The 16,172-nt window shown below is 39.8% G+C and overlaps 1 protein-coding gene across 1 annotated transcript in view; it reads right to left on the bottom strand.

Moving 5' to 3' along the window:
* Nucleotides 1–2,457: 2,457 nt before the first annotated feature.
* The window catches only part of LOC308077210 (A-type potassium channel modulatory protein DPP6-like), a 154,097-nt gene continuing 140,382 nt past the window's right edge, over nucleotides 2,458–16,172 (bottom strand). The window contains exons 17-26 of the mRNA XM_080417820.1: nucleotides 15,897–15,944; nucleotides 11,645–11,743; nucleotides 9,756–9,825; nucleotides 7,439–7,633; nucleotides 6,320–6,374; nucleotides 5,340–5,439; nucleotides 4,347–4,405; nucleotides 4,113–4,185; nucleotides 3,935–4,008; nucleotides 2,458–2,952 (exon numbers count right to left, since the gene is read on the bottom strand). Of these exons, the coding sequence (XP_080273946.1) occupies nucleotides 2,800–2,952; nucleotides 3,935–4,008; nucleotides 4,113–4,185; nucleotides 4,347–4,405; nucleotides 5,340–5,439; nucleotides 6,320–6,374; nucleotides 7,439–7,633; nucleotides 9,756–9,825; nucleotides 11,645–11,743; nucleotides 15,897–15,944 (926 nt within the window). The 3' untranslated portion in view covers nucleotides 2,458–2,799. The remainder of the gene's footprint in view (nucleotides 2,953–3,934; nucleotides 4,009–4,112; nucleotides 4,186–4,346; nucleotides 4,406–5,339; nucleotides 5,440–6,319; nucleotides 6,375–7,438; nucleotides 7,634–9,755; nucleotides 9,826–11,644; nucleotides 11,744–15,896; nucleotides 15,945–16,172) is intronic.

Raw genomic sequence — 16,172 nt, 5'->3', positions numbered from 1 at the left:
CACTCAACGTATAATATTTTAATAAACCTCTGGCTTAAGTGGTGTAAGTAATTTTGGTATGGTCTGAGCTATCCACAATATAGAAATGTATTAATAAACATTAAACAATGGAATGTTTTGTTTAACTTGAATTCCCCATCTTTTGTCTTCCACCTGTTGAAATTACACACAATTGCCAAGAAAAGAAAAAAAAATCATCCAGAAAAAAAGGTGAGGATGAACTTGGTTTTATTGTTATTTACCTTCATGCTGCGTTCTGCCATGACCGTCGCTCTTCTATGCTTTGGATAACAATGTCAAGAGCACAGTGAAAAAGTCCTCCTACATTCGCTGGCAAGAAAGAAAGTCCAAGGTTTCGCCACTGCTGTTTAAAGTAGAATTTTGCCCTAGGCGTTTTCCTACCTTGATTTGAGGTTGTTAAGTCATGATAATAGTGGTCCGGGACCCCCAGTTCATAAAGAGCGAAGTTCTCCATTTCGGGGACCCCCCAAACCATTCTGGAGACCGGAGGGCGGAAGTATCGCGAGACGAGATTTCAAACATGATTTCAGTAAATCAGATCTGTAAACAGTAATGGCACCCGTGTAACAATAGCATAGCACCGACATCAGATATATACAAGAAAAATCTATTTTCGTGCGACGGAAATAAGCGGATTTAGCCAAGATCTAAAGTGGGACGTTCTGAGCTGCCGTTTGGGGGGTCCCCGAAATGGAGAACTTTGCTCGTTATGAACTGGGGGTCCCGGACCACTATTATCATGATTTAACAACCTCAAATCAAGGTAGGAAAACGCCCGGGGCAAAATTCTCCTTTAAAAAAAACTCACTTTCCACTGAGTTCAAGGATTGCAACAGGACAATCAGAAATGAATAGTCACATGTAAGTTCCAAAATGCTTTTTATGCACAAATAACACTCAAGATATTTTCTTCATAATAAAATGATATTGGAGTTTACATTTACACATCAAGCTGACGAGACTGGGATCTCAATCACAATACTACTGGGAACGTAATGTATGCAGTCCATTAAGGAACATTCAGGATGTCAAAATTACAATGTGGTGGGGGGGGAAAAAATGCTACTGAAGACAGCGCTGACTGAGAGGCAAATAATTGTTTTTTATCATGCACTGAAAACCATACACAAATGAGCACCCAAAATAAAGATAAATTAAATGATAAACGCAACTTTCATGTGCCCCAAGACTTTGCATGTATCCTTTGATGTAAAGACTGTGAAGCAAACAACACTTCCCTCCCCTTAAGCCTAATAATACAACCGCGTTGCTCTTCGAAAATAGCCTATTTCCGGTGAGTGGCACAGTCATACGCTTAAGTATAAATTAGATTTTATATACAAAATATATTTATATATTATATATAAATGTAATGTGTAATGTATTACAGTATGTCTGGGGGTATAACACTGATTCCTAGCTTCTTCTTGCACCCCCCCATAAGTACTGCACAGATGTAACATATGGATTTACAACAACATAAAAACAGCAGGTCCCGTGGTGTGTGAATATAAATTACCTTTACCTACGTACCATTCATGAGTAGCTTATAGACAATGATGCATGCAGATACTGTACATTTTGGCATGATGGTCATAATGTCATCGGGTATGTGTCATAATGTCAACAGCAGTACGAGCTGGAGTTGGGGGGCAGACCGTCGAGGGGAATTGTCATTCACTCATATGGAGATATTACAAATTTGCCCACATTCTGAATCTAGCCGTTAAAACCTTGTGTGTTAACCTGTGTTTCATCAGACAAGCCATTGACCTATTTCACACATGGGGAGCTCTCAAAGCTAGGACATCTCACTCCCAAAGTAAGGCACAGTGACAAAAACAAGTTGATGCTTTCCCTTTTCTTGAAACGGAAGGGTTAATAAAACTGAAGCAGAAATGACCCGGTCAAGAGTCTCAGAAAGAGTGGAGAACAGTAAAAACGACCAACCTGTGACATCTTTTTTTTCTCTCTCTCTCTCTCTCTCCGTTGTCTGATTTTGTCAACACCATTGAATACTGTACATAGTTGAGGCTACAAGATGATCCATAAATCCATAACCCAAGTGAACCTTTTGTTTATTTTTTCATGTGCTATTTTACATACCGTAAGAACAATAGACACAAGCACGGTCCAACAGGTAGAGTTTGTCGCGACTTTAAAAAGAGCAACATTTCCTTGTCGCACCCCCCCCCCAAACTGTGTTGCGCATAGTGTTTACACAACACTGTTAAGTTTGTGCTATTAAAGTTGTTCTTCTCCTTGTGGACTGAAAGACTCTCTGTCTCTCCTTCTCTTTCTCCAGTGACTGTGAGGAGCTTTGTCCGATTCAAACGATCATCGACCGCCCCCCCCCCTCCCCTAGTGCATTCTAAAAACAAAACAAACACACACGTTGGGTGGGATCATCGCTGCTCCCCGCCCGTCTCTCCTGGCGGCCGCGTGTCGCTGTGAACCAAGAGCAGGAGAGAGCAGAAAGGAGAAGAGAGACAAACCCCAAGAGGAATGCAGGAGTGAATCCAGTGTCTGCTTAAGAAGGCAGTCTCAGGTTCAGCATGCTGACATGGGGGAACGAAGGGGAGTCCAGATCGAAGGGAAGTGAAGGATGGGAGGGGGGCTGGGAGTTGACAGAGAAGGTTTCATATACTGTGTTGGGTGACATCTTGGCGTTGTGCTTGGACACAGAGGGAGGTAACAGGGATTTGGGGGGCTGGAGGGTCGGGGGGGCCAGGCCTAGACCGGCCTCTGGGCCAGAGGTGGAACAGCGGAGGGCAAAAGCTAGCCCTCGTCCTCGTTATCGTCCTCTTCCAGTCTCTCCTCGAAGACCTTGTCCGGTAGCCTGAAGCACTCCTCGAAGAAGTTGACCAGCGACTGGCTGAGGTGCTGCCGCGTGACCTCGCTGTGGATGAAGTGACCTTCGTCCGGGTAGATCTGAGACACACAGTCAGTGTTGATTTTGACAGCGAATTTAGTCTTTAGTTTAAAAAAAAAAAAAAATTCCAAATTAAATTAAATATCATAAGATTTTAGTCGACTATATGTACAGTTGATTTAGTCGACTAAAATGTATTTTGGCGGGCCTTGTAATGCCTGATTTTACACTTGGTTGCATGCTGAAAATAGACGATCTACAAGCCCGCGACGCGGTGTGAGCTTGTAGATCGGCTATTATTCAGAGCGCAACACCCGAGCGCAACCAAACATGAAATGACTTGTCTTTTAGTTCTACTAGATTTTTATTTGTTGATGAAATTGTCATTATATTTAGTATTACTTTTAGTCATCATAGCTTAGTTTTTATTTAGTAACATTTTTCGTCATAGTTTTAGTCGACGAAATCAACACTGCACATAGTGAGGGCAGGCGTGCATTTCTATGCATGTGTGTAGTATTGGGAGATTTTTACAGATTTTTACATTTCATATGTCCAAAACTGTTACTTTTCAGGATTCTAATTCCAAAACAGCAAAAGGCTGTAGTATGATCAAGTAGGGTGTTAATTTACTAAAAAAACACAAAAAGTTAAAATATGGAGATAAAATGTTTCTGCCCGACAGTAACGATATATTGTATGTGGGTGGCTGTGTTTTTCACAGTTAAAATTGCTTCTTTTTACAAAGGTGTGTTCAAGTATGCGTGTGACTACAGTCCATGATAAAGAATATTAGATGTTATGTAACATTGCTTCATATCTTAAACGGATTAGCTGTTATGTAAACGCATGCCACAGAAAAGGGTTTTATAATCACGTTATGTGGAATGAAGGCATTATTAGTCTAGTAATTCTTCTGACTAACAATGGAATCCCAATAGGATGGCAGTGAGCTCCAAAATGTTCGAAAAAACATTGAAGAACTAAATTAATGTTAAAAACAGGGTACCTAGAACTCGTTATTATGGCAAAACTACTTACCTGTAAAGTGTAGTTCGCCTTGACGCTGATAAGCTGAGATATGAATTTTGCTGTGTGCTGGAAATGGACTTTTTCTGTGGAAACATGTTCAAAACACGTCACACAGACACTAACACACTGTAGGTGGTTTTGTAGAGAAATAAGGCGATTGTGCAAAATACAAAAGGTCTCGCCTTACCATCGGCCGTTGGATGAATAATGAGAAACTTCTTGTCCATGAATTGTGGAGCTCTGTGTGCTAAATTTGCCATCTGAGAAGTAATTACAGCAGAGAATCTGATCAGCCGAGTTTGGTTCTACTTTAAATGACCTCCAGTGGCATTTCAAATGATAGTTTCAGTTCGGTCTTCATTGAATTTTGGTTTGGAGTCACAGACAACAGAAACAAAATACACAGTGATACAAAGCGTACCGTGTATGCCCTCGCATCAGGTTTAGGGAGTCCAAGATATCTCTCAGAAAATGCAGAGGCTGAAAGGAAATAGTTCAAATCAAAATGTATACATTAGCTGTGGTTATTAACATGAAGGTAAAGGTAATAGCATTATTACTTAGCAGTCAAACTGCTACTTTGCCCTTTTCAGATAACAGTATACTGCGATAGCGCTCAACTGTGGTTTAAATAGCATTCACATGGAAACCTCAGGTCTGATTTGATTGGCAAGAATGTAAAAAAGCAGTATGCTGCGAGCCACCAGTATAACTCAAATGATACCCTCAAAGGCTGTCCTTCCATTCTCATTATCAAATAGATATTATTTTCTGTCGAAGCAATTTTCACTTGCAATTCCAAACCCCGGTGTTATCACAGTGCATCTGTCACCTCCTCTGGCAAAGTAAGAGAGGTCCAACAAAAACATCACGCTGTGACACCCACCTCTGCCTTAATTTACACGTACAGTATGTGTATGTGTGTGGAACGCAAGTTCTACACCTGAACCCACTGTGCCCTCACGCATCGCACTTTTCTCTCTCTCTCGTTCTCTCTCTCTCTCTCTCTCTCTAAAAATAACACTGTCTCAAGAACGACTGTAATAACAATCTATCACAGTTACAAGCCAGCAAAAAACCTTGATTATGCGATGGAATATGCGGGGGTTTTATGTGAATTTATGAGGTGAAATTGTGGGACTTTGCTAAAATTGCGGGAACTTGCGAAAGTTGTGGCAAAATGCTAAATATACACACACACAATTCATTTCATTGTTTTTATTATAATAATTTTTTATTATGTTTTAATCTTTTTATTTTTTCAATGTAGCACTTTGAGATTTGTGTCAAATATAAAGTGTGTTACAAATAAAATGCATTGTTATTATTATTGTTATCACACACACACACACACACACACACACACACACACACACACACACACACACACACACAGAGCATGTACAACTCTTACCATATAATTGGAAGTCAGTAATGGGCGAGAGGACGGCTCCACACTTCACTGGAGATTCTTCAGCAGTAAGCAACAGGCTCGTCACATAACCTCCGTACACCTGAGACACAACATGACAGGCTCGTCACATATCGCCGCTGTCGGGCAAAAACCTCATATCTCCATATTCTAACTTTTTGTGTATTTTTGTGAATTAACGCCCTACTTGATCACTCTACAGCCTCACACAAAAGCACCAAAAGTAGCAAATCCACAAGGTCGAAACGCGGTGCGAAGCGACGCATTTCGACCTTGTAGATCTGCTACTTTTGCTGTTTTTGAATTTGAATCTGAACAGTTTTGGACATAATGAGGTTTCCACCTGTCAGAGACGATATCCTCCATACACCTGAAACACAACATGACAGCATGCCTCTGGGAATTTCTGTCCTAAATGACATACTGTAGCGACCGTTTAGAAAAGACGTACACTAATCTGAAGTAAAATCTGTTATGGCATATACTGTTAGAGGCGTGGTTTACCTCTACCTAACTACATTTGTTCCTTTGATAAACAAGTTGGGTTCTCATTTTCAAATTAACCCATTAAATAAGACCTGAAGCCGATTCTACAAATAAACCGATTCTACTAAATCCCAACAGTTTTCTGAACGATCTGAAAGATCAGTGGTGCTCAAACTTTTGTATTTGGCCGCAGACCACCATCTCAAAATGTTTTGTTCCAGGGACCCCCAGAAGCAAAGAATAGAGTTAAAAATGTTCGCTTTAAACAATGTATATTCAAAGATTTGCACACATTTTCACGATTTTTCTAAAATAGCAGATCTACAAGCTTGTATATCTGCTATTTTTGAATAGCCAAAGTGTAAAATAATGCTTTTTAGCTCAAATGAAAAAGTGACACAGATGCGGTTAATGGGTTAAGATATAGCAAATATACAGTACAGTGTTTGGGAATGAAAGCTTTCACCAACTCTTACCTTTCCGAAAACCCCAATTCTGGTTTTGTCAATGTAGGGTTCTTTTGAGATAATACTGGAAAGGAAGTACAATTTAAGAGGTTTGAGTCAGCAAGAACATTGCACTTTCTGTGTACACATAAAGTACCGTGACACGGTACTTTACCATTTAAGTATCTGATGTAACTATCTATTGTGTTAAACAGGGTGAGTGTCTACATGGAAAACTTGGCATGGAGGTCAGAATAAAGAAAAAAGGACTAGAGTGGATGACATATTTCCGATTTCAGATAAAAGCTGGGCCTCTAATAAGGGCCAAGTGTGTATTTCTCCTGCTCACAACCAACTGTAGTTTGTAGTAATGCACAAGTGCCACAAGGGGGCAGTGGCTATATGTTTCTAGCACAACATATATTCAAGAGTCATTTTCCACAACTCGGTTATTATAATGGGCTGATGGAAGGACAGTTTCATGCAGGTCACAATTGCTGCTTTCGGCTCTACTAGTGGGGAGTGAAATGAATACATAAAACATGTATGTAGGTCTGTTGTATTTTGCACAGGGAAAATGTATTATCCTAATATAGGTGCTGAGGAACTGTCCACGGTCCTGGAATAGAATGCAAGTTGTTTTTGTTTTTCTCCCACTGGTGAAGGTGGCAACAAGTTACTAATTAATTAATGCAATGTGATCACTGTGTTTTAGTGTGTTTTCTGTATGGATGACAACCTTTCTTACGATTATGTGTTTAAGTAATATTAATAATAATAATATGAATAATAATAGGTGCTTTGATTCTGTGATTCTGACACATTTGATTCCGTGTCAAAAAATATTATGTCTAATTATATGCAATTATTTGGTTTCAGGTTTTCAAATATGTTTTGACACAGAATCAAATGTTTTATGGTCCTGAGGAGCCTGGATGCTTGGTTCCAGCCTTAAAATAATTAATATAAATATTTTCGAAATCTCTATGGGAAAAATGAATGGGCTTTCTATCTGTGGAACCACAACATGGCCGCCACTGTTATGGCTATTGCTATTATTATTATTATTATTATTATTATTATTATCATCAAACTAAAATGTAAATATTCAGGGAGACAAACATCAACAGCTCTAGTCATGGTCTGTACCTGAGTGCCTCCATCTGGTCCTTCTCCTCGAACACGCCCAGTCTCCTCTGGATGTGATGCAGCAGGTTGGTGCCCTTGAAGCCACTGCCGCGGCCGTCGAAGCGCACCACGATGGCCCCGAAGCTGCTCACCAGCACACTGGTCCAGTCCATGTGGAAGCGCTCCGACACCATCTGACCACCGGGGGTGCCATCACTACACATATGTAGATACACCACCACACAGACAGCAGTGATTCTCAAACTTGTTTAATTTCAAGGAACACCAGTTTTATATGCATTTGGCCTAAGACCCACATTTGATAGATTGTTCTATCTCTGCAGCCCCTATCTACATTATAAAACCCTTAAACTCTGGGTCCATTTGGTTCCTGGTTCCAAACTATTTTAGAACAAGGTCCAACAAGGTGTACTACCTGTTAATTTTACTATACATGCTAAACAAACCACAATGTAAATGCACTTTGAGAGGCTTCATTAATAATAATAATAATAATAAGTTGTATGTATTATTATTATTATTCATCCATTTAGCCACTTTGGAAGGTTACTGTAATAGTCTCAGGATAAAGTAATATAATGTAAATGTCATGTCAGCAATCTTAATGGGTGGTGCGCTCGGTGGATCACTGCACATGTACGGAGATTTTCAACAGGCAGTGCACTGATGTCAGACACAACATAAACCATGTCCAAATGCATATATGGAGATTGTCGATGTGCACTGATGTCAGACACAACACCGATTTTCACATGTTCGAGTGTGGCATGCTGCCAGTCAGGCTGCTGTCAGAGTCAGTCAGATCGGTGGTGCGACGCCGTGAGGGTCGCATAGCGGCCCCAACCTCTAGTATGAATTAGATCGTTTTAATCTTTTGAAATAATTACAAAAATTCTAGGAAACAAAAAAAGGGATAATTTTCAAAAGATTAAAAAAAAATATAAAAATTCTAAAGAACAGAAAAAAAACCTAAGAAATTACATGAATTAAAAGAAAAACAAAAAGTAAGAAGTAGTGAAAATAGACGATCTACATGCTCACAACAACGCCAGGCATTGTTGTGAGCATGTAGATCGGCTATTTTCACTAGTTTGGGTCCCAGAGAGACAATAACATGTCTCTCTTTTGGGTCTCGAGCTAACAGGTTTGAGAGAACCACTGATCCGACAGTAGAAGTACATTATGTCACAATACTGCATGGTCCAGCAGGCGACACCACCATGCAGGCCTAATGGACATTTAATTAAGACATTACAAACAAAACGCTTCTCATTTTGAAAGGGGACTGAGACAGCTAATGGACAGTGGAGGGTGGTGCGGGCGGGGAGGTGGTGGAAACCGCAGTGTAATTATCACACTGCGTCAGCAGTGGACGACATCAGAGCCACGTCGGGGGTGTAGATTAAAACCTGGCCTCGGAGTGTGTCTGTACACGTGTGTGTGTGTGTGTGTGTGTGTGTGTGTGTGCCAATATGTTGCACATGTTGGTTTTTCAGTACAAACACTCACATGTGATGCCTTGTTTAACATTACTCAGGATCTATAAACTAAGATCCCTACCACCTCTGATATTGGTTTTGTAAATCATGATAAGAGTCATAGGTAGCATCAGCTCTTAAAGTATCACATATTACAGGCATTGGTTCTGTCTATAGACTAATAGCAAGTTTATTCTATATCACTGGCTTGAAACTTGTAACTTGTGCACGAACGCGCGCGCACACACACACACGCACACACACACACACACTCTGTCAATAAATTCTGTGCAAGTGTTTTCAATAACGCAACGTCCTGCTGCCTCCATTTCTAAACTGGTGATACGCAGGACCATTGGGTGATTTACAACGAGCGCTTACAAACTCTAACAAAATAATCACCTGCATGGAATTTATTGACAGAAATTAACTCATAACATATCTATGGTGGATTTTTATGAAACAAAAACTTGGCAGATACAAAGACTATAATCCAAGCCTGCCATAAAGCTGTTGGTGAGATGAACGTTGTTTAATACAATCAGATCAGACTTTTCTGTTTGGATGAATGGGCTGTCAAGGGTTGGTATTGCAACTCTAGATGCCAGATATAAAAAATAGCATCTAAGAGTTGCTTGCTGCTAGGGGGTCCCCCAGTTGGCCTGAAAAGTTTGAGAACCTGATGTAGAAGATCATCTTATGCTGCAAATAGTTAATTATTGCTGGATTCAACCAAAGCATTCTATGTGTGATTGCGTTCATGTGTGTTTTTGTTGTGTGCGCAAGGCTTACACATGATGAGCCAATGAGACAATGCGATGCAATGTGGTCATACTTACACCAGAAGGAGCAGTGGATAATGCGACGTCTCTACAAAGCCCGCAGGTTTGACTATCTGCATCGTCAACGCTGTAATGAAACCACAGGATAGAAGTTACACACATCATTAACCTGTTATCACCCCCCTCCCACAACATATAGCATTAAGCAGAATTTCTACAACAGCTTTAACCCTTTAACAGTCTGCTCAACCAATTGGTAGAGCACATTTTAAGTCACTATTTCTCATTGACAACATTGCTGAACTTAACTCAACCTGATTGAGCCCTTTCTACCATTTGGTTGAGGTATGTTATGGCAAAAAAAGGTCCACCAGATGTCACTGTTTCCCAGTCACATGGATTCTCAGGTAGCCACTTTTTAGGAAGTGAAAATCAATTAATCCACTCCTGAAAGGTGGGATTTTTTTGGTTGAAATTTCAGAGGTAAGATTTTTTTTTTGTCATATTATCATCTCAGAGGTGTTACTGAACCTGATTATGTAGCTTGATACAATAAAAAAAAAATCTAATAATGGTCTAATAATTTTCTGAAAACATGCTCTACCAAACGGGTTGTTTGTCACTTTATGGTAGGTAGTGAAGCTAAACTAAAGTAATTAAAATGTACTATTTGCTATGGATAAATAGGGCTTTTGCTAATTCAGTGTTGTTAATATAATACATATAATGTTATTTCATTATATTTATGTATTAGTATGATTTTATTCCTATCTAAAAAAACATGCTCAACCAAATGGTTGAATTGTCATTTAATGGTAAAGGTAGTGGTGCTGAAATAAAAAATTGACTATTTTGATGATCTGTGTGATGAAGAAGATGACCAAACAGATGATGCTGATCAACTCTCACAAGCAGAAGAGACTGGGGAACATAATGGGAGACATATTTCTCAGTGAATGCATATAAATCAATGTATATGCATGAAACTTTTACCATTACCATAAAGTGACATCTCAACCGTTTGGTAGAGGCCTATATTTGGAAAACTGTTGGGTCTGTTAAAGAAATTATAATTGATAGTTGTTACTATTGCCCCAAATAAATAAAAAATGCAAAGAAATACATTTTCCAATGCTTTTTTCTTGGGGTGACCTTTAAAGGGTTAATAGAGAAATATTGTGTGATTTCACGTTTTCATGGTTGAAAAGCCATTCAACAAAATGTGGTTTGAAGTTTAAAACCAGCTGATACCCACTGGGATGGGACACTACTTGCCACAATAAATGGCTGTTATCTCAAATTAATTAATTCATGTTTTAGTGTTAAATAAAATGGTTTTGTTAAAATAAGTGTTAAATAGCTCTATATTCTGATAGTACTCGTTGCTTATAGAGTGGAGTCTCCATGTCTCTCCAGCTCTTTAGTAAGCAGAAAATGCATTTTCAGGCCGGGATAACAATTTTATCCAATCAGGTGAGAGAACTCACACAGGAATCGGATACAAATTAAACAAATGATGACACAATGAAATTAGCAGACACATTTTAAACTAACACTATCAAATTGAAGTTGATACATTTCAGCCCATCTCCCCTGATTGGCTGAAATTGGCAACTGCTGTGTTGTGGTAATCTCATCCCAGCAACCTTAAAGACTCTCCCTTTACTTTTTTCCATGTATAATTCAATTACTCTAACATGGTACACTACTAGCATGTTAAGTGTCAAAGCACCGTTATACTTCGTTGTGCACCAGTGTCGCCCACCAAAAATAGCCGGTCTACAAGCTCACAATGCGTCATGCTCGAGCCGCGTTGTGAGCTTGTAGATCAGCAATTTTTTAGTGGGCAACACGGCACGCGACCAAGTATAAATCGGGCATTACTCTATGCGTTGTCAGAATGCATACTGCACTCGGTGACCAGAGGGATGCGGACTCTCGCGTACCGTAGTCATCGATGTGGATCTCCTTGTACTCCACCCAGGGCATCTGCATGTTGTCCAGAGTCAGCCTCAACTCCTCGTTGGTTTCCAGGTCGTACACCTCTGCAAACACAGCAGACAAGACACCATCAAACACAGCATCTTCTCTCTAGATTTTATATGTATATATCGTTATTTTATTACTAATCGGAATATGGTTTAAGTTGGTGTATAATGGTTTAGGACACAATGCCAACAGGGGGTTTGTGGGGAGGGTGTGTGTGTGTGTGTGTGGGAGGGAGGAGGGAGGGATTTTGAAGTTGAGGTATTGTAAATTCATTACTACTGTACTTTCATTCATTATGTAAAATGTATACTTGATCACATAATTGCTTTATTGTATATCGTCTCTGTTGGGTGTCCAAAACTGTTACTTTTCAGGATTCATATTCAAAAACATCAAAAGTAGCAGATCCACAAGCTCGTTTCGAGCTTGTGGATCTGCTACTTTTGATGTTTTTGTGTGACGCTGTAGTATGATCAAGTGGGCCGTTAATTTACGAAAAAACGCAAAGAGTAAAAATATGGAGATAGGAGGTTTCTGCCCGACAGAGACGATATGTGAAAACTGAAAATAAACCTTGTTGAAAAAGAAAACACTGCAACTTTTTATTAGAAATGACCGCAGAGCATGAGCTTGACACACTTCACATTAGGACTGGAATATGAGTGGGGAGGAGATGAGGGATGCCATGGAGGAATGCTCTTGCGATGGTGTCTTTGCACCGAGAATGCTTTATCGAGGCAAAACCAGCTTTTGTTAGAGTGAAAAGTAGGTTCGGGGGAGCAGCAAGTGCACAGTGCAGGTGCTCGGCATGTTGCAAAAATGAAAATAAAATAATGAATTCCTCCTGAGCTTTGCTCCTTGGAAAAGACTAAAAACAGGGCAACAACACATTAAAGTGGAGCAGCAGGCTTTCCTGAGTAAAACGACATCGCAATTGTTCTGTTACGTTAGGAGAAACATCTATCTAGCGATGAAACCAACTGGCACATTACTTTACTTTATTTGTTTATTTAGACGGGACAGTGCACATTAATGAACATTCAATACATGAACGTGAATTCAATCAATTGAACATATGATCTCATCTAAACATGCCGGATTTAGCTAGAAGCTAATTTCCATTCGTACTCCCCACACAAAAAGAACTGCCCAGTAACAACATGACAAAAACAGAGAGAACATACCACAGCCTAAAAACTAATTTTAAGAATACCATACCTAGTTTAAACCCAACTAAAAACCCACATACCTACCAACGTCTAATACCTACACAATAAAGAATATCTAAAGCCTAATTTGAAATATCTAAGATTTAAAGTATCAATGAGACATTTTAACCATTGTTTTAGTTGCGTTTTAAAAGGTACACAGGGTGGGGCTTTCCCTTAGTAGGATATCCCATCGTAGGCTTTCCCTTGATGGAGAGGACATTCTGTCCAAAAGTGGTTTGTCTATGATGGACCTCACAGTCCCCTCTGGTGTCTGACCTAGTGCCACGTCCAGTGTCTCTCTTCCTGTGGATAATAGGAAGAGAGACATGATACGCACCTCAATGAAACAGTAGCACAAGCACAACCCTGTGTTTGCACAAAACCAAACACTTTCATGAGGAGGAGAAGCTATCAAAGGTTTATTTCTGAAGTATTATGCGACTCATTCCTCCGTTCAAGTAATGAAGTCCAGTGGTCTGTTGAATCCACCTTTTCTATTCATAAGGAATGAATGATCCAAAGGGGATGGGGAGACCACGTGCCAAGACCACCCGCACTGACAAACCCCTAGATACAGGCTCACCTCATAGATTAAAATATCAATATCAAAGTCTCTGAAAGGGTGTAGGAAGGAGAGTAAATAGTAATATCCTGCGTGCTCTAGTGTTGTACCTGAGGGACCACACAGCACACTGAACCTGAAGAGGGTGCCAGGAAATGAGTGTTGAGAGCCTGTGGTGCTGTGAATGTGTTTCTCTGCATGTGTGCAAGTGTGTCTGTTGGTGTATTTATTAATGTATTTATATAGCACTTCTCACAGAGAGATCTCACAAAGTGCTTTGCATACAGCGAGATTAAAAACAAAGACAAAGGCTGTACAATTCATCTCAAGCTGGACAGCAACACAAGCATAGAAATAAAATCATATAACCGGAAAACGCTTGTTCAAAGAGTAGCGTAATAAGGTTGTTCTTTAAAAAAATCCACAGACGCTGCAGCTCTCAAGACTTGTGGAAGAGCATTCCAAAGTTTAGGAGCTACAGCCTGAAAGGCTTTGTCACTTTTTTTTGGTTTTGTTTAGTGTTGGGAAACCCTGTTCAGCAGACCTTAACTTGGGACCAGGTCGGTTAAGTATCCCGGGGCCTGACCATGCAGAGCTCTATAATATAAGTGAGCACCAGGACCTTGAACTGGACCCTGAAGTGAACAGGAAGCCAGTGCAAAGAGGCCAGGACAGGAGTGATGTGGCACCTTCTGCTGGACCTGGATAACAATCTGGCGGCAGCATTTTGAATTAGTTGAAGGTGGTCCATGGTAGTTTTACTGAGGCAGGTGAAGAGTGAATTGCAATAGTCCTAGTGTCGGGTAAAATGTAGGTTAAGTGTGAACGTGTGTGTGTGTGTGTGTGTGTGTGTGTAGGCCTGTCACAATTATTACATAATCACCTAATCGCAATTATGTGGGATAATCGCAATTATTTTGCATAATCGTTTCACTGTTGATGTTTTTTTAATAAAGTCGTCAGTAGTCATTTATTTGTATATTTAGGTTATTTATCATATCTTCCCTGTGCAACTTCAAAGCCTAAAAGCCAAACAGAAATGTAATTTAAAATGAAATGTTCCGGTGTTCAACGACAAACACACAATTAAATCGTTAATCGCAATTATTTGTGTGACAATTAATCGTCATGCAAAATGTCATAACCTTGACAGCGATGTGTGTGTGTGTGTGTGTGTGTGTGTGTGTGTGTGTGTGTGTGTGTGTGTGTGTGTGTGTGTGTGTGTGTGTACAGAGGAACAAACAACCTTAAAACGCTACTATTTGAACAAGCGTTTGCAGATGTTACTTTTTTATTTCCATGCTTGTGTTTTTGTCTTCTGTCCTGCTTGAGATGAATTATGCAGCTGCCTTTTCCGTTCCAACTGCTTTAATACCTTATGTTTTGTTTTTAATCCCACTATGTAAAGCACTTTGTGAGATCTCTCTGTGAGAAGTACTATATACGTAAATGCATTGAATTTACTTACTCTCTTTTTGGAAGTAGGTGTCATTCCAGCTGTATCAATCTTATACACTAGTTTACACTAGCGATGTTGAGAGTTACATAATTCAGTCATCTATGCTGAAGTGAAGCAATATTGAACATGTACAGTAGACAGTAGGCCTACATACAATATATCGTTGCTGTCAGGCAGAAATCTCTATCTCCATATTTATGTGTACATTCATTACTACTGTACTTTCATTCATTGTGTAAAATGTATAATTGATCACTTAATTGCTTTATTGTATATCGTCTCAGAAACCTTTTATCTCCATATTCTAACTTTTTGTGTTTTTTCGTAAATGAATGCCCTTCTTGATCATACTACAGCGTCACACAAAAGCATCGAAAAATAGCTGATCTACAAGGTCGAAACGCAGTGTGAAGCGACACATTTTGAGCTTGTATCTGCTATTTTTTTCATTTGAATCCTGAAAATGTACAGTACATGTAATGTAATGTACATGGTTTTCTACCCGACAAAGACAATATTGTCCCTGTATATTTCTATTACAGCTGGGGTAGAGTCGCCGTTTCTTTTTAATGCTGCTTTCATATTTGCCTTCAGTGTAGAATAGAAACACGCCCCTTCAGCTCTGCCTTATGAGATAACAGAGATTGCGCGCACGCACGCACACACACACGCACACACGCGCGCACACACGCACACACACGCAAATCTAATTATGGTATGCTCATATTGCCAGAGCGCGAGTCATAATTTCATGAGGACATCCTTTCCAACAGAGTAATGTAATTACTGGACTTGGCTTGCTGCACAGACACAGAGCCACACAGCACAGGTGGCCCCACTGTCCTCGTCTGTCACTGGCAAACACATTACATTGTCCCCTCCTGACGAGGTCGTATTTCTTTTAATACGCGTTAATTCGACATGACATGGAGCGCTTGTACAAGCATGACGTCGAAACGGTGGACACGAATACTTACTCTCTTTGTCTTGTGTGTTGTACACGGAGACGAATGGGACGTACGGACCTGGGGGAGCAATAACAACAGGAGAAAGATTAATATGGTCATACAGAGGTAAACAGCGGGCAGTGAGAAAAACGAGCAACCAGGTCTATGAGAACAAGCCCAAAAGAAGCGACTAGGCTACATGAGCACTTTAAACCTATACAGTATATACATCGGTTATTTTCAAAGAAATCTTGATTTTTTTTTGAAAAAATCGGAATATTTTTGAAACATTTTAAATACATAAAT

The sequence above is a fragment of the Gymnoscopelus braueri genome (genome assembly GCF_963280865.1).
Source record: "Gymnoscopelus braueri genome assembly, chromosome: 21".
Classification (NCBI taxonomy): domain Eukaryota; kingdom Metazoa; phylum Chordata; class Actinopteri; order Myctophiformes; family Myctophidae; genus Gymnoscopelus; species Gymnoscopelus braueri.
Note: the sequence above shows the minus strand (reverse complement) of the source record. Positions and strands in the feature narration are given on the sequence as shown.